General features: G+C 43.5%; 1 protein-coding gene across 9 annotated transcripts in view; it reads left to right on the top strand.

Annotated features, from left to right (window-relative positions):
* Positions 1 to 14,968, top strand: part of ARHGAP32 (Rho GTPase activating protein 32) — a 400,497-nt gene that overhangs the window by 287,670 nt on the left and 97,859 nt on the right. For all 9 annotated transcript variants that reach the window (XM_048827358.2, XM_075122285.1, XM_075122286.1 and 6 more), the window contains 3 exons: positions 1,163 to 1,255; positions 3,010 to 3,132; positions 5,129 to 5,206. In XM_048827358.2, coding sequence (XP_048683315.2) covers positions 1,163 to 1,255; positions 3,010 to 3,132; positions 5,129 to 5,206 — 294 coding nt within the window. The remainder of the gene's footprint in view (positions 1 to 1,162; positions 1,256 to 3,009; positions 3,133 to 5,128; positions 5,207 to 14,968) is intronic.

Below are 14,968 nucleotides of genomic sequence, written 5' to 3'. Positions count from 1 at the left end.
ACTTTAAAAAGGGCACAGAAACTACATATTTAAAGACCAGTCTATAAAAATACTCTTGGCAGCAATTTGGAGTCGCTAAGAGCCTGGCCTGAGGAAGGATTTGAAGATCTACTGTTTGTGATTAATAGTCCTGCAAAATGCTCCATATGGGTTAGACCCCTGCTCCCACATAGAGCCCTTTTGACTTTGTTGCGGCTCCATGCAGGTTTAGAAAGGTCCATAGGGTGCAGCCAGCAGGATCCAGGACTATTATCTGACAGCATGGCGATATGGAGCCAAATTGTAGTCCCATTGACACTGATGGAGTTTTGACCTTAGCTTCAGTGGGATCAGGGTTTTGAGATTTGTGTTTGGACCATTGTTTTTCCAACGCACCTGTTGTAGGTTGTATAGCATGAGGTTGGATACAAAGTAACTATGTGCACAGGAGATGCTGTGACATCTAACATACTGCCACACCTTGGAATGCGGTTTTGCAGCTGTGTGATGTCTCTCATTCTTTCTGGTTTTTTTTTTTTTTCCTTCAAATTAAACAGCTAAAACAGATGTTTTGGGTCAACAGTGTTTTATTTGGTCTTGGAGACTCCAGACTGTCCTGGAACTTCTTAATGCTATCTCCATAGCTCAGATCAAAGTGACTTGGTAAAAGTCATTTTCCATCGGCGTAAGGGACAGTACTAAGGATGTTTTTAAAGCCCTCATTTATGGTTTGAAAAATGAATGTTTCACCACTCCGGCCTGCCGCGTTCCAAAGCACTTTACATTTGTGGGGAAATGGCAGCCTCTGTTTTGTTTTACTCAGTGGTTCTCAGATGTGTTGGATTGTCATAATTGAAATAATCTGTTTGGATGTGAAATGCATAGCAAACAGACGACTTCAGGGCTTAAAATATTTTGGCACTGGCAGTTAGCCTTCACTGAGAAACCTTTCTCATCTTACATATATAGAAATGTGTAATTCCTGGAACAGTATTTGCACTGATTTCTCTCCTTCTCCAAACCTTAGAACCCCATTGTATTAGGAACTAGATCAGTGTCAGTGCAAACTGCCCATACCTCCCTCACCAGTTAATTTGACAACAACTATGCCAGCCTGGAGAAAGGGGCTCTGCTTTTGTATATCAGCAGAATAATTATACTTGTTCTTTCTTTCCCTCTGCAGCTTGTCACCCAGATGCTGATGGCTTATCTGTCACGGCTCTCAGCCATCGCAGGCAACAAGATCAACTGTGGGCCTGCCCTCACATGGATGGAGGTAGGGTGCAGTGCCCAACACTGCTTTTCATGTCAACTGCCCTGTTCTTAGCAGCCTGCCTCTTGCGTAGTCCTTACACCTGTGCAAAGTGAGTGGAGAGGAGTTGTGTAGTCCAACTTTCTGGAGTCACACCCCTTGTAACATTTCACACCTACTTCTCACAAGTGGCAATGACTACACAAGGCAGGGGAGAATCAGACTCCATGTTAAGGGTCAGGGATTTTTTCCTCCTATTTGGATTTTTTCATCTGAAAGACATGACAGTCTTTCACTGTTTAATTACAAAGTAATAGAAGGTAGCTACTCAGGTGATACAGCGGTAGGGTCAATGTGCTGCCTAGATAAGCCAAGTTCAGCAATGGACTGACACTCCAGGTAATAGGCTGCACTAGATGCACTCACCTCTTCCGGCACTCATTTCAATGGGTATGTATTGCTCTTTGAAAGCTGCGGATGTTGAGATCTTCTCTGCTATTTTTGGCTCTCTATTTTTTAAAGACAGCTGCATCGAAACCACCAATATTATCTACTCCGCTTTGCCATCTCTTCTGTTAAATGACTCAACAGAGCTTGTGTTGTGTGCTCTCAGCGGTCCTGTTTATGTACAGCTGTAGCACTGATTTCTCTGTTTATTGTTTTGAGCCACCTCAAGCACTAGTACTTAAACCGCCAGCCTTAGTGGGTAGAGGGAGGAGGAAAGAATGGGAGTAAGTGATCAAGACCACCTGCTCCCTTTGGTCAACAACAATGCTGACCCTAGTCAGTCTGAGTAGTGGTGTATGTAGATCTTCCCATTGCCTGCTGACATTACTGTATCACACAGGACACAGGAAGAACTGTTGTTCGACTTCGCAAATCTTGAGAAATGTACTAGCTAGCATGTTCATGTAGCTAAATTTTAAATGTTTGTAATTTGGATGTGTGATTCTCCTCAAATTTGTCAAAAAAACAAACAAACAAAAACCTTTAGGTTAAGATGAGGTGTGGCAGATTTTCAGCCCAAAAGGAGAAATGATCAGGGACTTTTAGAGGTGAATGAAACTGGAGAATTTACTGGAAATTAAGGTTACAACTCAGCTATTACGTGCACTAGTGAAAGTGCTCTAATAAAACTTAAGTTCGCCTGACTGACCTTCCCAAATTAATTGAGACTCTTACAAAATTGCTTTTCAGATGGGGACAATAATCTGAGTTTTAAAAACTGACTGGGAAGCGTAGCAGGGGGTAAAAAAGCCAGCGGAACCATAATTTCTTACTGGAAATTCAGACGTTATAGAAACTGGCAGAAGAGTAGACTAGATTTTATATTTTTTCTGTAGCTTTGATATCCTCATTGTCCCTCCTGTCATTAAATTCCCTGCTTGTAAAGCATTTTTGTCGTCATTCTGTTATTTTTCTAAGTACTTGAAGAAAACAAATATGATGCCATGACAGATCCTGGGGAGGCATACACATTCACTGTCATGTTAGAGTTCGATACAAAAATACACAAAGACTGCATCCTCAACAATGAATGGATGGGAAGGGGTGATGTGACCTTCTGAAACTTAATTTATAAACTGTCCTTCCTCTTCATTTCTATGTATTCTGTGCCCTACATTGTCCCTCCACGCTGTTCTCTTCAGGGGGCCCCTAAGCTGTGCTGTCTTTGTGAATCAGCTTGAAATCCCTGTCATGCATGAGCACCAGTGAAATGTATTCGCAGAGCCACATGTTCTCAGCTGCCTCACAACCTACCGTGCTCTTTGTTGCAGATCGATAACAAGGGGAATCACCTGCTAGTCCATGAAGAATCATCCATTAACGTGCCTGCCATTGCGGCTGCCCATGTTATTAAGAGATACATTGCTCAGGCAGCTGATGAACTGTCCTTTGAGGTAAATAACTAGAGGAACATACATTCCTCATTGTCAAATGTAGAAGAGGAAATGCATCTGGTATACTGTGTGTGTATGCATGTGAGAGAGAGAGAGAGGGCGTGAGCGCAAAATAAGGGGACAGGGCTTCAAAAGAGCTTGGTGTGTTGGGCTCTGCACTCTTTTGAAAATCCAGCCAGACGTGTCACCATGGGGCTGCTGGGTGTTGAGCCCTTCTGAAAATTGGGCCCTGATTGTAGGTGTTGATCGCTGGAAAATCTCTCTCTCCATTTTCTCTGCTGCCCATTGTACTGTGCAAGTATGCTGTGACAGTTCACTTGTATGCACTGTTATTTTGTTTGGAGCTTTGAGAACATTGCACACAAATATAAAGGGCAACGCAGACCCTGCCCCAAAGGTGTTTCTCTGATGACAGCTTTAGTTGTGCCACCTTGCAGATAATACAGATATTTAAGGAGTGTTGAGGGTTTTATTCAGATTCACTGCTCAGCACTCACTACTATAAACAAACACACAGAGTGAAACAGAAAGATAAAAGTTAAATAGACTATATCCCTCTTAAGTTACAGTATATGTAATTTAGGGCATAGACTATTTGACAGTGTTTCAATATTAATAATAATAGTAAAATGTTTTGCACTAGTATGGCACGTTCTGTTTATCAGTGTCAAAGCCCTGTACAAGCCGATAATTTAGTTTGGCAATAACTATCGAGGTAGGTAAGTTTTTGTTACTAGTCTAATTTTGCAGATGGGAAACTGAGGCACAGCACACTTGCAGCTTGACCAAATTCATATAGTGAGCAGGGTAGAGCTGGGATTAGACTACAGATCTCCAGTCTCCTAGCGTTGTGTTCTGACCCCTAAACCAGGAGACCATGCTCTCTTGTGATATTAAAAAGATTTTTATTGTCCAATAAACGTTTTAAAGAAGCTGATTCCCGAGCCAGTCCTTTGTTTGATTCTGAATAGTAAAGAAATCTGGCTAATTTCTGGTTTCTGTAGATTCTGGGGAGGTAGTGTTGCCTAGTGGATAGAGCACTGGGTAGGGACTCAGGAGACCCAAATTCTGTTCCCAGCTCTGCCATTAAGCTACTGGGTGACCTTGGGCAAGTCAAGTCACGTCACTGCTCTGTGCCTCAGTTTCCCCACCTGAAAAATAGGAGTAATGATGCTTATCTCTTTGTGAAGCATTTTGAGATCTAGTGATGAAAAACACTATATGGGAGCTACGTTATCATTTATTATAGTGTCCGGTGAAGAATTTACTCAATTTCAGAAAAAAGTATTGCATGCTGCAGTACACAAATCGCCCTCCCACCAAACTAGTATAAGCATCTAGAATGAGTTCTGCCAATGTCATTTTCAGCCATTGAAACAACAGTGCAAACCATTTATCTGGTTTTGTGTGTGTTCTTTTCGGGAATGGGTCCCAAAGGAATGAGGGAAGCTTCAGAAAGCCTCCTTGGCCACCCTGTCCCCTTTGGTCTCTTCCCATCCTGCTGCAGTAACGTCACGCTGCCTTACTGCTTTGTTAGCTTCCGGATTCAGAGGCGAGCGTCTTTGTCAGGTCAGGAGAACTGAGTGCAGTTCTTAACTTTGTGAGGGTGAGGGGATGGCAGCAGTCAGAGATGCAAACACATATTGTACAAGGGGAAAAACGAGTTCAGCTGTGTGAGAACATTTCCCAAGGGGTTTCATGCTTCGGGGCTTATTTCCCTCAGTGCACACTGCACCGCTTAATCAGAACATGCCTGCATCCATTGTCTACTCTTAAACAACTCCTTATGAGTACATTAAAAAGGTGCATCTTGTAGGATTTATAATGCATTAAGTCTCATACTTCAGCGGTAGTTTATACAAGGGCAGATACCTCAAAGCAGAGGATGGCTTTAGGATTTGATGCAGTGGAGAAGAATGTGCATTCGCTCTAACAGTACCCTGTCTCCGTCTCCAGCTACATTGGGGGTGGTATTTATGTTGCAATTCTTTTCCAGGTGGGAGACATTGTGTCCGTTATTGACATGCCACCAAAGGAGCTGACCACATGGTGGAGGGGCAAACATGGATTTCAGGTATGCACCAGGAATTCGCTCAGAGAGAGTGACATGAATGGAGGTTTGAGAATCTAGTCTTTGGTGCCTGTAGGATTTACACAGAACTGCCAATGCTGCTGGTATTGCTAATGCCCATGACTTTTGATAGGGCTACACAGAATCCCTGAGTGGGGAAAGTAAGGTGTAATGTGACTTCCCCAAAGTGAGCAGGGGCTGGGAACAGAGGTATTGTTGCATAGGAGTAGTGGTGCCACCTTCTCGAAAGGGTCCAAGATAAGGATGGAACCATGACTCCATAGTCTCTCCACGCTGTCTGGCAGAGCGGGTCTGTCATTGGTGAGGAACCTACATTGCACCCTTTCAAAGACAACTGGAAATACACCGCCAGCACCAGAAAGAATCCTGATTGAGTCCTCACATGTTGTCTTGTATTTTCCTATCATTTGGACCAATTAAATCTAGACTCGGCAAAGCAATGCAGGGTGTCCTACAGGATTCAGAGTGTTCCAGTGGATAAAGCATGGGACTGGGAGTCAGGAGACGTGGGTCCTAGCCCCAACTCTGTGTGACCGTGGGCAAGTCACTCAACCAGTCTGTGCCCAGGTTTCTGTGTCTGTAACGGAGGTTACAGACACAGATTTAGCTTGTCTGCCTTTATAAAGTTGATGAAACATGCTACAGAAGTGGTGCTTATTGTTTTGTTACTTTGAGGATCAGTTGTTTCCAGGCAAGTGGATGGGGCCTGATGGCTGAATTTTCTGGTCTATGTGACTTTGAGAATTGTGTGCATAGTTACTCTCTCTTTGTTGACGGTAGAGCCTCTCAGTTTGTAGGAGAGATTTAGGCTGAATTTTCAAACTCGCCGGGAGTTAGGCATCCAGACCCTATTGAAACTGAAAGGGAGTTGGGTGACTAACACTCTCAGGGTATGTCTACGTGAGAAACACTACAGCTGCAGTGCTGTTGTGTAGATGCTCACTACTGAGATGGAAGAAGTTCTTCCATCGCTATCATACATCCACCTCTCCGAGAGGCAGTAGCTAGATCAATAGAATAATACTTCCACTGACCTAGCACTGTCTATACCGGGGCTTAGGTTGGCTTAACCACAGCTCTCAGGGCTGTGAGTTTTTCATGCTCCTGAGTGACATCGCTAGGTTGATCTACCATTTTGGTGTAAAACAGGCCTTAGACTCCCTTGAAAATTCCAATCTTACAGCAGAACTCCAGCCCTTGCTTTCCAAATGCTGGCACAACACTCCAGTGTGGACTTGCAGAATATGAAATTAAGACTATAGTGTGTGAAATTAAGACTATAGTGTATAGAGGCTTCGAAGGGGAAGAGAACTTACTTTCCATCTCTTTGTGCTGCCTTCCTTTGAGTTTCATCCTGAAAGCTTCATTTTAAACAGGTGAGTCCTCCATCCTGCAGTTGTTTCACATTGTAAACTGGTGCAGTTCCCCCTTTGCTCTGAACAGAAGGCACACACACTGAATAGGGTCAAAACTTACCCGCTTCCTGAGGTTTGCCTTTATTGTTAATTTAAATAACAACAAAACCATAAACACCAGCCTAAGATTTCTTCCCAAGCTGGGCAGTTCATTGGGTTTTCCCTGCAAGGCCTTTCTAATTCACACTGGCCCTGAGAGAGAGACTAGTCTAAACCCTCTCATAGGAATGAACAGGACATACCTCAACTAATCTCAGAGAGAATCAGCAAAAGTTCCCATTAGCTGTACACAGAGTTCAAACATCTGACATCAAGCTGACTCAGCAGATAAGCACTGCATCCCCATGAAAGGTCCGGAATCTACCACCTTTTTACACACACACACCACACACTCTCTCTCTCTCTCTCTGACCATATGCAAAGAGTATTGGTTATGAAAGGCGTCAGGTACATATGTTTACAGCCCAGGGCTCCCTTGCACACCTCTCTCTACCCCCACCCTTGCCAAAATCAGAATAAATCTTATGGATTCTTATGTAGCACACAAGTAAAAAGATACATTGCTGAGTAAACCCATGAGAATGGCTTCATCTGTGTGCACGTGCAATCGGTTCACAGACCCATATAGCGGATCCCAACAGCTGCAGAAATATGGCATTATAGTTAAGGTTGATAGAATTAGGATTTTTAATTGCACCTTCTGTCCTCCGCGTACCCCAGAGCTCTTCATGAAGCAGTGAATGAGACACGAGCAGTGGGATTATTATGCGGGCGCGTGCAGCAGCTGTTCACATGCTCAGTAGCTTGCTCGCAGCCGTGAAAGCGCTTTACTGAGGGATACAGGGTTCTGTAGGGCCAAGCAGGGTTTAGTCTAATCTCTTCGCAATGTGCTGATAGAGATCTTTCATTTCCATCAAACACCATCTGAAATAAATGGTCACAAATCCCATAACTGTACAAAGAAAAGGATATTTCTTTTTAAGTGCAAGACATATTGGTATGAGTGTAGGGAAAAAAAACAGTTTATTGACTGAGCACAGCTTTTTGACACTGTTGCCCACTACAGGAAAAAGAGAGGGGGGAGAAAATCTTATCCTGCTGTTGATATAGTAGGCCTAGAGGTGTGTTACGATCGGTGAAGAGTGTTGTTGTAACATGCTACAAAAGAGTGTAGCGAAGCAAAACTGGCACTTGTAGAAACTATGTTTAAACCATAGAGACTAACCAATTTATTTGAGCATGAGCTTTCGTGAGCTACAGCTCACTTCATCGGATGCATGCCGTGGAAACTGCAGCAGACTTTATATATACACCGAGAATATGAAACAATACCTCCTCCCACCCCACTGTCCTGCTGGTAATAGCTTATCTAAAGTGATCATCAGGTGGGCCATTTCCAGCACAAATCCAGGTTTTCTCACCCTCCACCCCCCCCACACAAATTCACTCTCCTGCTGGTGCTAGCCCATCCGATGAAGTGAGCTGTAGCTCACGAAAGCTCATGCTCAAATAAATTGGTTAGTCTCTAAGGTGCCACAAGTACTCCTTTTCTTTTTGCGAATACAGACTAACACGGCTGTTACTCTGAAACCTGTCACTATGTTTAAACCACGTAACCTTTCCAGTATTTATGGATAAGCAAACACTTTCAGTTTCCCGTTTCAAATTAAAAACGGTGGTGAAAATAATGCTATTCTGTGTTCAAGTCACTTTAATTATTAAAATAAATCAGCAGAGATCCGTTGTCTCTTGCCAGTTCATTATCATTCTGTTCCCTGTGGGGCATTCACACTTTTTCAGAGACGTCTCTCTAATCTTACGAACTGTGTGAAATACATAATGATTGATTGTTTATTTCAGACTAAGATTTGCAAACTGGGTTTCACTTTAAATCTCTTCTCATTTGTTTTCTCAAAAATATTTTTAAACAAATTGCCATTAGCACTGGTGGTAGCTGTCTTTGATCCCAGTGTCAAAAGGATGGTGACTAAACTAAGGGGCCAGCCATCTTCAGTCTTCTCCTGTGATAGACTCAATGGCTTTGATTTTTAAAATAGCTAAGCTCATTACATGTTCCAGAGACGGGCTTGTTTTTTGAAGGAGTCTTTATGCTGACTCTACAGAGGGTGATTCTACTGCAGTGAATGCACACTGGATAGGGACTAAACATTGGGCTTGTTTCTATAGAGTATTAAGTAATAAGAACCTAGTCCAGCCCAGTGAGACTACTCATGTACTTTAAGTTAAGCATGTGCTTAAATGCTTTATTGGATCAGGCCCTGTTGTTTAGCCCCTGGCCGATCAAGTTCTGATCCCTTTCTGGGGTTTTCTTTATTGTGCGTGGCTGTATCTAAGGTTGCACTCTTGTTTAGTTGTCTCTTTTCTGAGATATTGACTGCATAAACATATTGTCTGTCTTTACTGAACTGATCTTGTTTTCCTTGATTGTTCTCTCTTTCTCTAGGATATAAGAAAAACTTGTGTTTTTTTCTTATTACAATATTTTTCCTTGTCTTTCTGCTAGTCATTTGTACCAGGGCAAAATGAGAAATCTAAAGTGAATACAGAGGAGTTGGTTTAAAGATTCTGGGGAAAAGGAAGGTGTTGTGTAAGTAAGGAAAGAGATTATGGAGCTAAGAAGCTGCAGAAATGACCTGTGGACCCATCAGGAGGGGGAAGGAAGAAGAATTATAAAATGGGAAAGACTCTAAAATGTAGTTGTCTTGGGGATAAGAGAACCTGGATGAGATAGAGATGTTGAGGAAGCAAAACAGAATAAGATGAAATTTCAAGGGTAGCATGAGTCAATTGCACTTGAATGATGATCAATCGTAGGCAGAGTTATCTGATGTGTTAAATTTCTCTCTGCTCTATCTGAGCATTGCGTCGCTCCTGCATGTCTTGTACCACTGCTTCTGTGTTAAACATTTCTCTGACACATTAAGGAATATGGAGGAAACTAGCTCACGATTCATGTGCACAAAAAGATCAGCTACTTTGCACCATGTCTGGAAATTTTTAAAGGGAAAGTCCAGATTGACCGTGTGTGCATTTGCATGCAGATAACATCTGCAAAGTTACATCATGTCTGGCAGAAGAGTCAACAGTCACAAGATGACGATAAGATCAGAAATAAGATCACAGGCAGTTGTTAGTAATTTCAGGAATGAGGGAGCTGATTCCCCATGCTCCCCCTGAATATGTAAGGCAAGTGTCAAGTTTTTATTACTTCACTTGAGGTGGCTAATGCCTCCCACTCCCTAGTCTCCATCCTGAAAGCTTATACTGTAGATGAATTTTCATGTTTGACAAGGGATGTCGTGTTTCATTAGTGCCAGAATTATACCTAAATACAGTGTCACATAAATTCCAGACTGAGCTGCCATGGGGCCGTTGTGGAGAAGATTGTCATGGTGTTAGAGCTTAGAAGCCCCCATCTAGCAAATGGAGTCTTGTTAAGAACCACTTTCTAGGCCTGGGTATAACCAGGCAGGGTAAGCAGAGCAGAGTAGCCAAAGACCAAGCTGACTGGATTATTCATTGCAAACAATCAGATTTCACATTGAATTTTTACATTCCCACTGAGTAATTGCATATGTTTGTCCAAGGGGAGCCTTCCAGCTGATATATATGCATTCACACACAAATATCCATGTCCCTTCCACATAATAAACCTTTCCCCCTTGTCATTCATGAGAAGAAAACTAGTCACACAGATGTTTATGAAAAAGCAAATATGAAAGAATACAAATGTGGTTGGATTGAATAACCGGTCAGATTTAGGAACATGTTTGGGAACTCATCATTCTGGTTTTCATTTCACTCCAGTAAAATGGATTTGTAAGGAACCCATGACTTAAAAAAAAAAAGTCTCCAAATGTCTGTACTTCCATTATAGCAGCATCTTTCCTGATAGATGGCAAAGATGCTCTAGTGTCTGTGATGCAACCCACCTCTACCTGTGGTACAAGGCAACCACTTAGGGTTTGCTTTTAAGACAGAGAATGACGTAAAGTGGAGTTTTTAATGACATTTTGACTTATATTTATGTTCACGTGTCCTTAATGAATCATGGCATTCACTGTAGGATTATTCCCCAGACACAGTCTCCTCCTCATTAAGTGTCACCCTCCTCATTCTCTGCAGTGTGGTGTTTTCCTTCCTTCCTTCCTTCCTTCCTTCCTTTTCTTCATCCTCTGTTCTTTCAGTCTTCCACTCCATCCCCACAGTCCTGAAGAACTAAAACCCTGGAAACAATCATTTCTCTTAGCTGCTTTTGAGATGCAGTGGCACATTTTGCCATTCTTGATAAGCTCTCTGTTGAAAGCTAGACCATGAGCCCTTGGCCTTTCAAATGTCCCCTCTAACCTGTATTCCATACTGAGCACAGTTAAAATTTGCTTACTTAAATCCTAATCTTTTGGGGGATTTCAAGAATGTATAGCATTCCCCCAAAGACCCATAGATCTGCCTTAGATTGGTCAGGATAGTGAAACAGACTATTAGTTGAGAGTGTTTTTCTTTGTGCATAATTTTGCAATGTAGAAGTTTTCAGAGTAAAATAAAATGCTCGTATGTTAGAGAGCAAAGCACGTTTATGTGGACTTAGCACAGGTTTGCAAACTCAAGTCTTTAAAGGAAAAATTGAATTCTAGCTTCCGTTTGTTGTTTTGGGAACCCAGTGCTGGAGGCAACCATCTGGCTGGAGAGAGACGTCACTCGTGAGACAGACATTGTGAAAGAGCCCACTGGATGCATCACCAGTGGCGACATTTCTTAGCCAGCCGGCCACCTCTATCTGCAGGATCTGAGGTGCCAATTGCAATAACAGCTTAGACAAAATTGTATCTGAGTTTAGTCCTGGCAACAAAAAGTTTCCTACACTAAGAGCAGTTGTGCTGCTTTGCTGAGTAGAAGGGCTGCACTTTACCTGTAAGTATGTGACCAAAGTGTGTGTGTGTGTGTGTGTCTCGCGCTCTCTGTCTCTCTCTCTCTCTCTCTCCTTGGCCATTACCTCACCTAGCTCTGCATTTTCTTGCAATGCTGTTGGCATTAGAGTCCCTCAATCCTTGCATGCCAGTAGTACCAGGGCTAGAACTGTGCCTTGCCCTTCTGTCACTGGGGAGACTCTTTGTATCCTCTTTTTCCCATCTTGCAGGCATGCAGGGCTGAGCACCATCTAGCACAAAGAAAACTCTAGAGGGGAAAAATCTGAGTCCTCATGCTGCTAACTCTGACTTGCGCCCACTGTTGGTTTGCTATGCAGATCGATGTCCGTAATTCTGTTAGAAATTTGGTCCATATTGTAGATCTCTTGTAGGTTGTGCCTGCCCTGTGGTTCCCCCTGCTGAATTAGTGTGGTGCTGCATGTACTCCTTGCCTCAGTTTCCCTTCTCAAGAAGCTTGTAACTCTCCTTCAGGCACTCTTGATGCTTGACTTAATATTCTCCTTGGGGCTTGTTTATTATGAAACCTCATCAAAAGATTCCATAACAAAAAGTCCCAAATAAACAAAAGGTGCTTCTGGTTTTCTGGAGCCTGCCCTGTAACCTCTGTTCCCAATCATCTCAGGGTTATCTTCTCAGTCATTATGTCTGTCTTTATGGCATGAGCCCAGCCCTCCTCTTGGAACTTGGGTAGTTCAAGCAGTTCTTGTCCCTCTCCCTTACCAGGAGTCCCCAGCTCTTCTCCTGGAGCTAGGTTGCAATTTACTTCTATTCCTGTGTCTTCTCCTTACTGCTTACCTCCTGCAGCTGGGTAATCGAAGCAGTTGGCCCCACTTAGTCCTCAGGCTGGTGACTCAGGACACCTGAGTTGGGGTTGGTCCTGCTTGGAGCAGGGGGTTGGACTAGATGACCTCCCGAGATCTCTTCCAACCCATATCTTCTATGATTCTATGACCCTGCAGGAGCCTTCTCTCACTCCCTTCAGTGTCTGCAGGCATCTGCCCGGCGTGAAGGAAGAGGCAGCATTTATGCTTGTCCCCTTGTCCCAACTCATCCCCAGTTGGGAGAGAGGGGAGCCTTGCCCCAGGCCTTTAAAGAAGCAATACCAGGGTTTCCTTCCAAACCCTGCTTGCTCCCGGGACAGTTTCCTCTCTCCCAGTATCTACCAGATCTTTGTATCTATAATCAGATTATACAACACTTAAAGAGCCAGACCATGAGGCAGCGTGGACTGACCTGCAGGCAGTACTTCCCATAAGGGGCAGATTATGTTCCAGACATGACACTGTGACAAGGTAAAGTAGGATGATTATATATTATAAAGCAACATTTCCAAAAGGCTGATTTGACTTGGGCATTGGTGGTGGTGGTCTGGTGGTAGTAAATATTGTAGCCAACAAACATTGAGTTCTTGTTACTCACAATTTTTTTTTAATGGTTCATTTTTATAATTGCAGTAACATACATCCTGGCATTGTAATACTGAATCCTAGAATATCAAGGTTGGAAGGGACCTCAGGAGGTCATCTAGTTCAACCCCCTGCTCAAAGCAGGACCAATCCCCAACTACATCATCCCAGCCAGGGCTTTGTCAAGCCTGACCTTAAAAATATCTAAGGAAGGAGATTCCACCACCTTCCACCACCTCCCTATGTAATGCATTCCAGTGTTTCACCACCCTCCTAGTGAAAAAGTTTTTCCTAATATCCCCACTGTAACTTGAGACCATTGCTCCTTGTTCTGTCATCAGCTACCACTGAGTACAGTCTAGATCCATCCTCTTTGGAACCCCTTTTCAGGTAGTTGAAAGCAGCTATCAGATCCCCCCCTCATTTTTCTCTTCCGCAGACTAAACAATCCCAGTTCCCTCAGCCTCTCCTCATAAGTCATGTGTTCCAGTCCCCTAATAATTTTTGTTGCCCTCCGCTGGACTCTCTCCAATTTATCCATATCCTTCTTGTAGTGTGGGGCCCAAAACTGGACACAGTACTCCAGATGAGGCCTCACCAATGTCGAATAGAGGGGAACAATCACGTCCCTCAATCTGCTGGCAATGCCCCTACATATATATCCCAAAACGCCATTGGCCTTCTTGGCAACAAGGGCATACTGTTGACTCATATCCAGCTTCTCGTCCACTGTCACCCCTAGGTCCTTTTCTGCAGAACTGCTGCCTAGCCATTCGGTCCCTAGTCTGTAGCGGTGCATGGGATTCTTCCGTCCTAAGTGCAGGACTCTGCACTTGTCCTTGTTGAACCTCATCAGATTTCTTTTGGCCCAATCCTCTCATGTGTCTAGGTCCCTCTGTATCCTATCCCTACCCTCCAGTGTATCTACCTCTCCTCCCAGTTTAGTGTCATCTGCAAACTTGCTGAGGGTGCAATCCACACCATCCTCCAGATCATTTATGAAGATATTGAACAAAACCGGCCCGAGGACCGACCCTTGGGGCTCTCCACTTGATACCGGGTGCCAGCTAGACATGGAGTCATTGATCACTTCCCGTTGAGCCTGACAATCTAGCCAACTTTCTATCCACCTTATAGTCCATTCATCCAGCCCGTACTTCTTTAACTTGCTGGCAAGAATACTGTTGGAGACCGTGTCAAAAGCTTTGCTAAAGTCAAGGAACAACACGTCCACCGCTTTCCCCTCATCCAGAGAGCCAGTTATCTCGTCATAGAAGACAATTAGATTAGCCAGGCATGACTTGCCCTTGGTGAATCCATGCTGACTGTTCCCGATCACTTTCCTCTCCTCTAAGTGCTTCAGAATTGATTCCTTGAGGACCTGCTCCATGATTTTTCCAGGGACTGAGGTGAGGCTGACTGGCCTGTAGTTCCCAGGATCCTCCTTCTTCCCTTTTTTAAAGATTGGCACTACATTAGCCTTTTTCCAGTCGTCCGGGACTTCCCTGGATATCTGTATAGTAGAGTGGTCTTATGTCTCCCAAAGTATCCTGTGATACAAGGAAATATGGCAACACCCTGGAATGTCTTAATAATAATTTCTTTACCCTTCTGTAGACCCTTTCACTGAATCCTTTGCAAGCATTAAACAAACATCAGACCTCGGCTGCAAAGAAAGAATCATTACACCCATTTGAGGAAATTGCTTAGGCACACGCTTAACTATAGGCATGCACTTACATACCCACCTTGATTTCCTGAATCAGGGTCTTCCAGAGGAGTAAACTGAGACTCCGAGAGGCAAGATAAGTGTATATTATTTTCATGTAGGTGTTGAAGTACAGCAAAACCTGCAGCAGGTCATTAGTACAAGGGCTTATCCCAGCATTGTTTTTTCAAGCAAATTTCATGCATGGTGTGAAGGCCCCTCCTAAATTCAGCTTGCATTATGGCCTTGAAATGTAGATAGAAAAT

Source organism: Caretta caretta, chromosome 22 (genome assembly GCF_965140235.1).
Source record: "Caretta caretta isolate rCarCar2 chromosome 22, rCarCar1.hap1, whole genome shotgun sequence".
Lineage (NCBI taxonomy): Eukaryota > Metazoa > Chordata > Testudines > Cheloniidae > Caretta > Caretta caretta.
The sequence above is the reverse complement of the archived record's forward strand: the minus strand, read 5'-3'. Positions and strand labels throughout refer to the sequence as shown.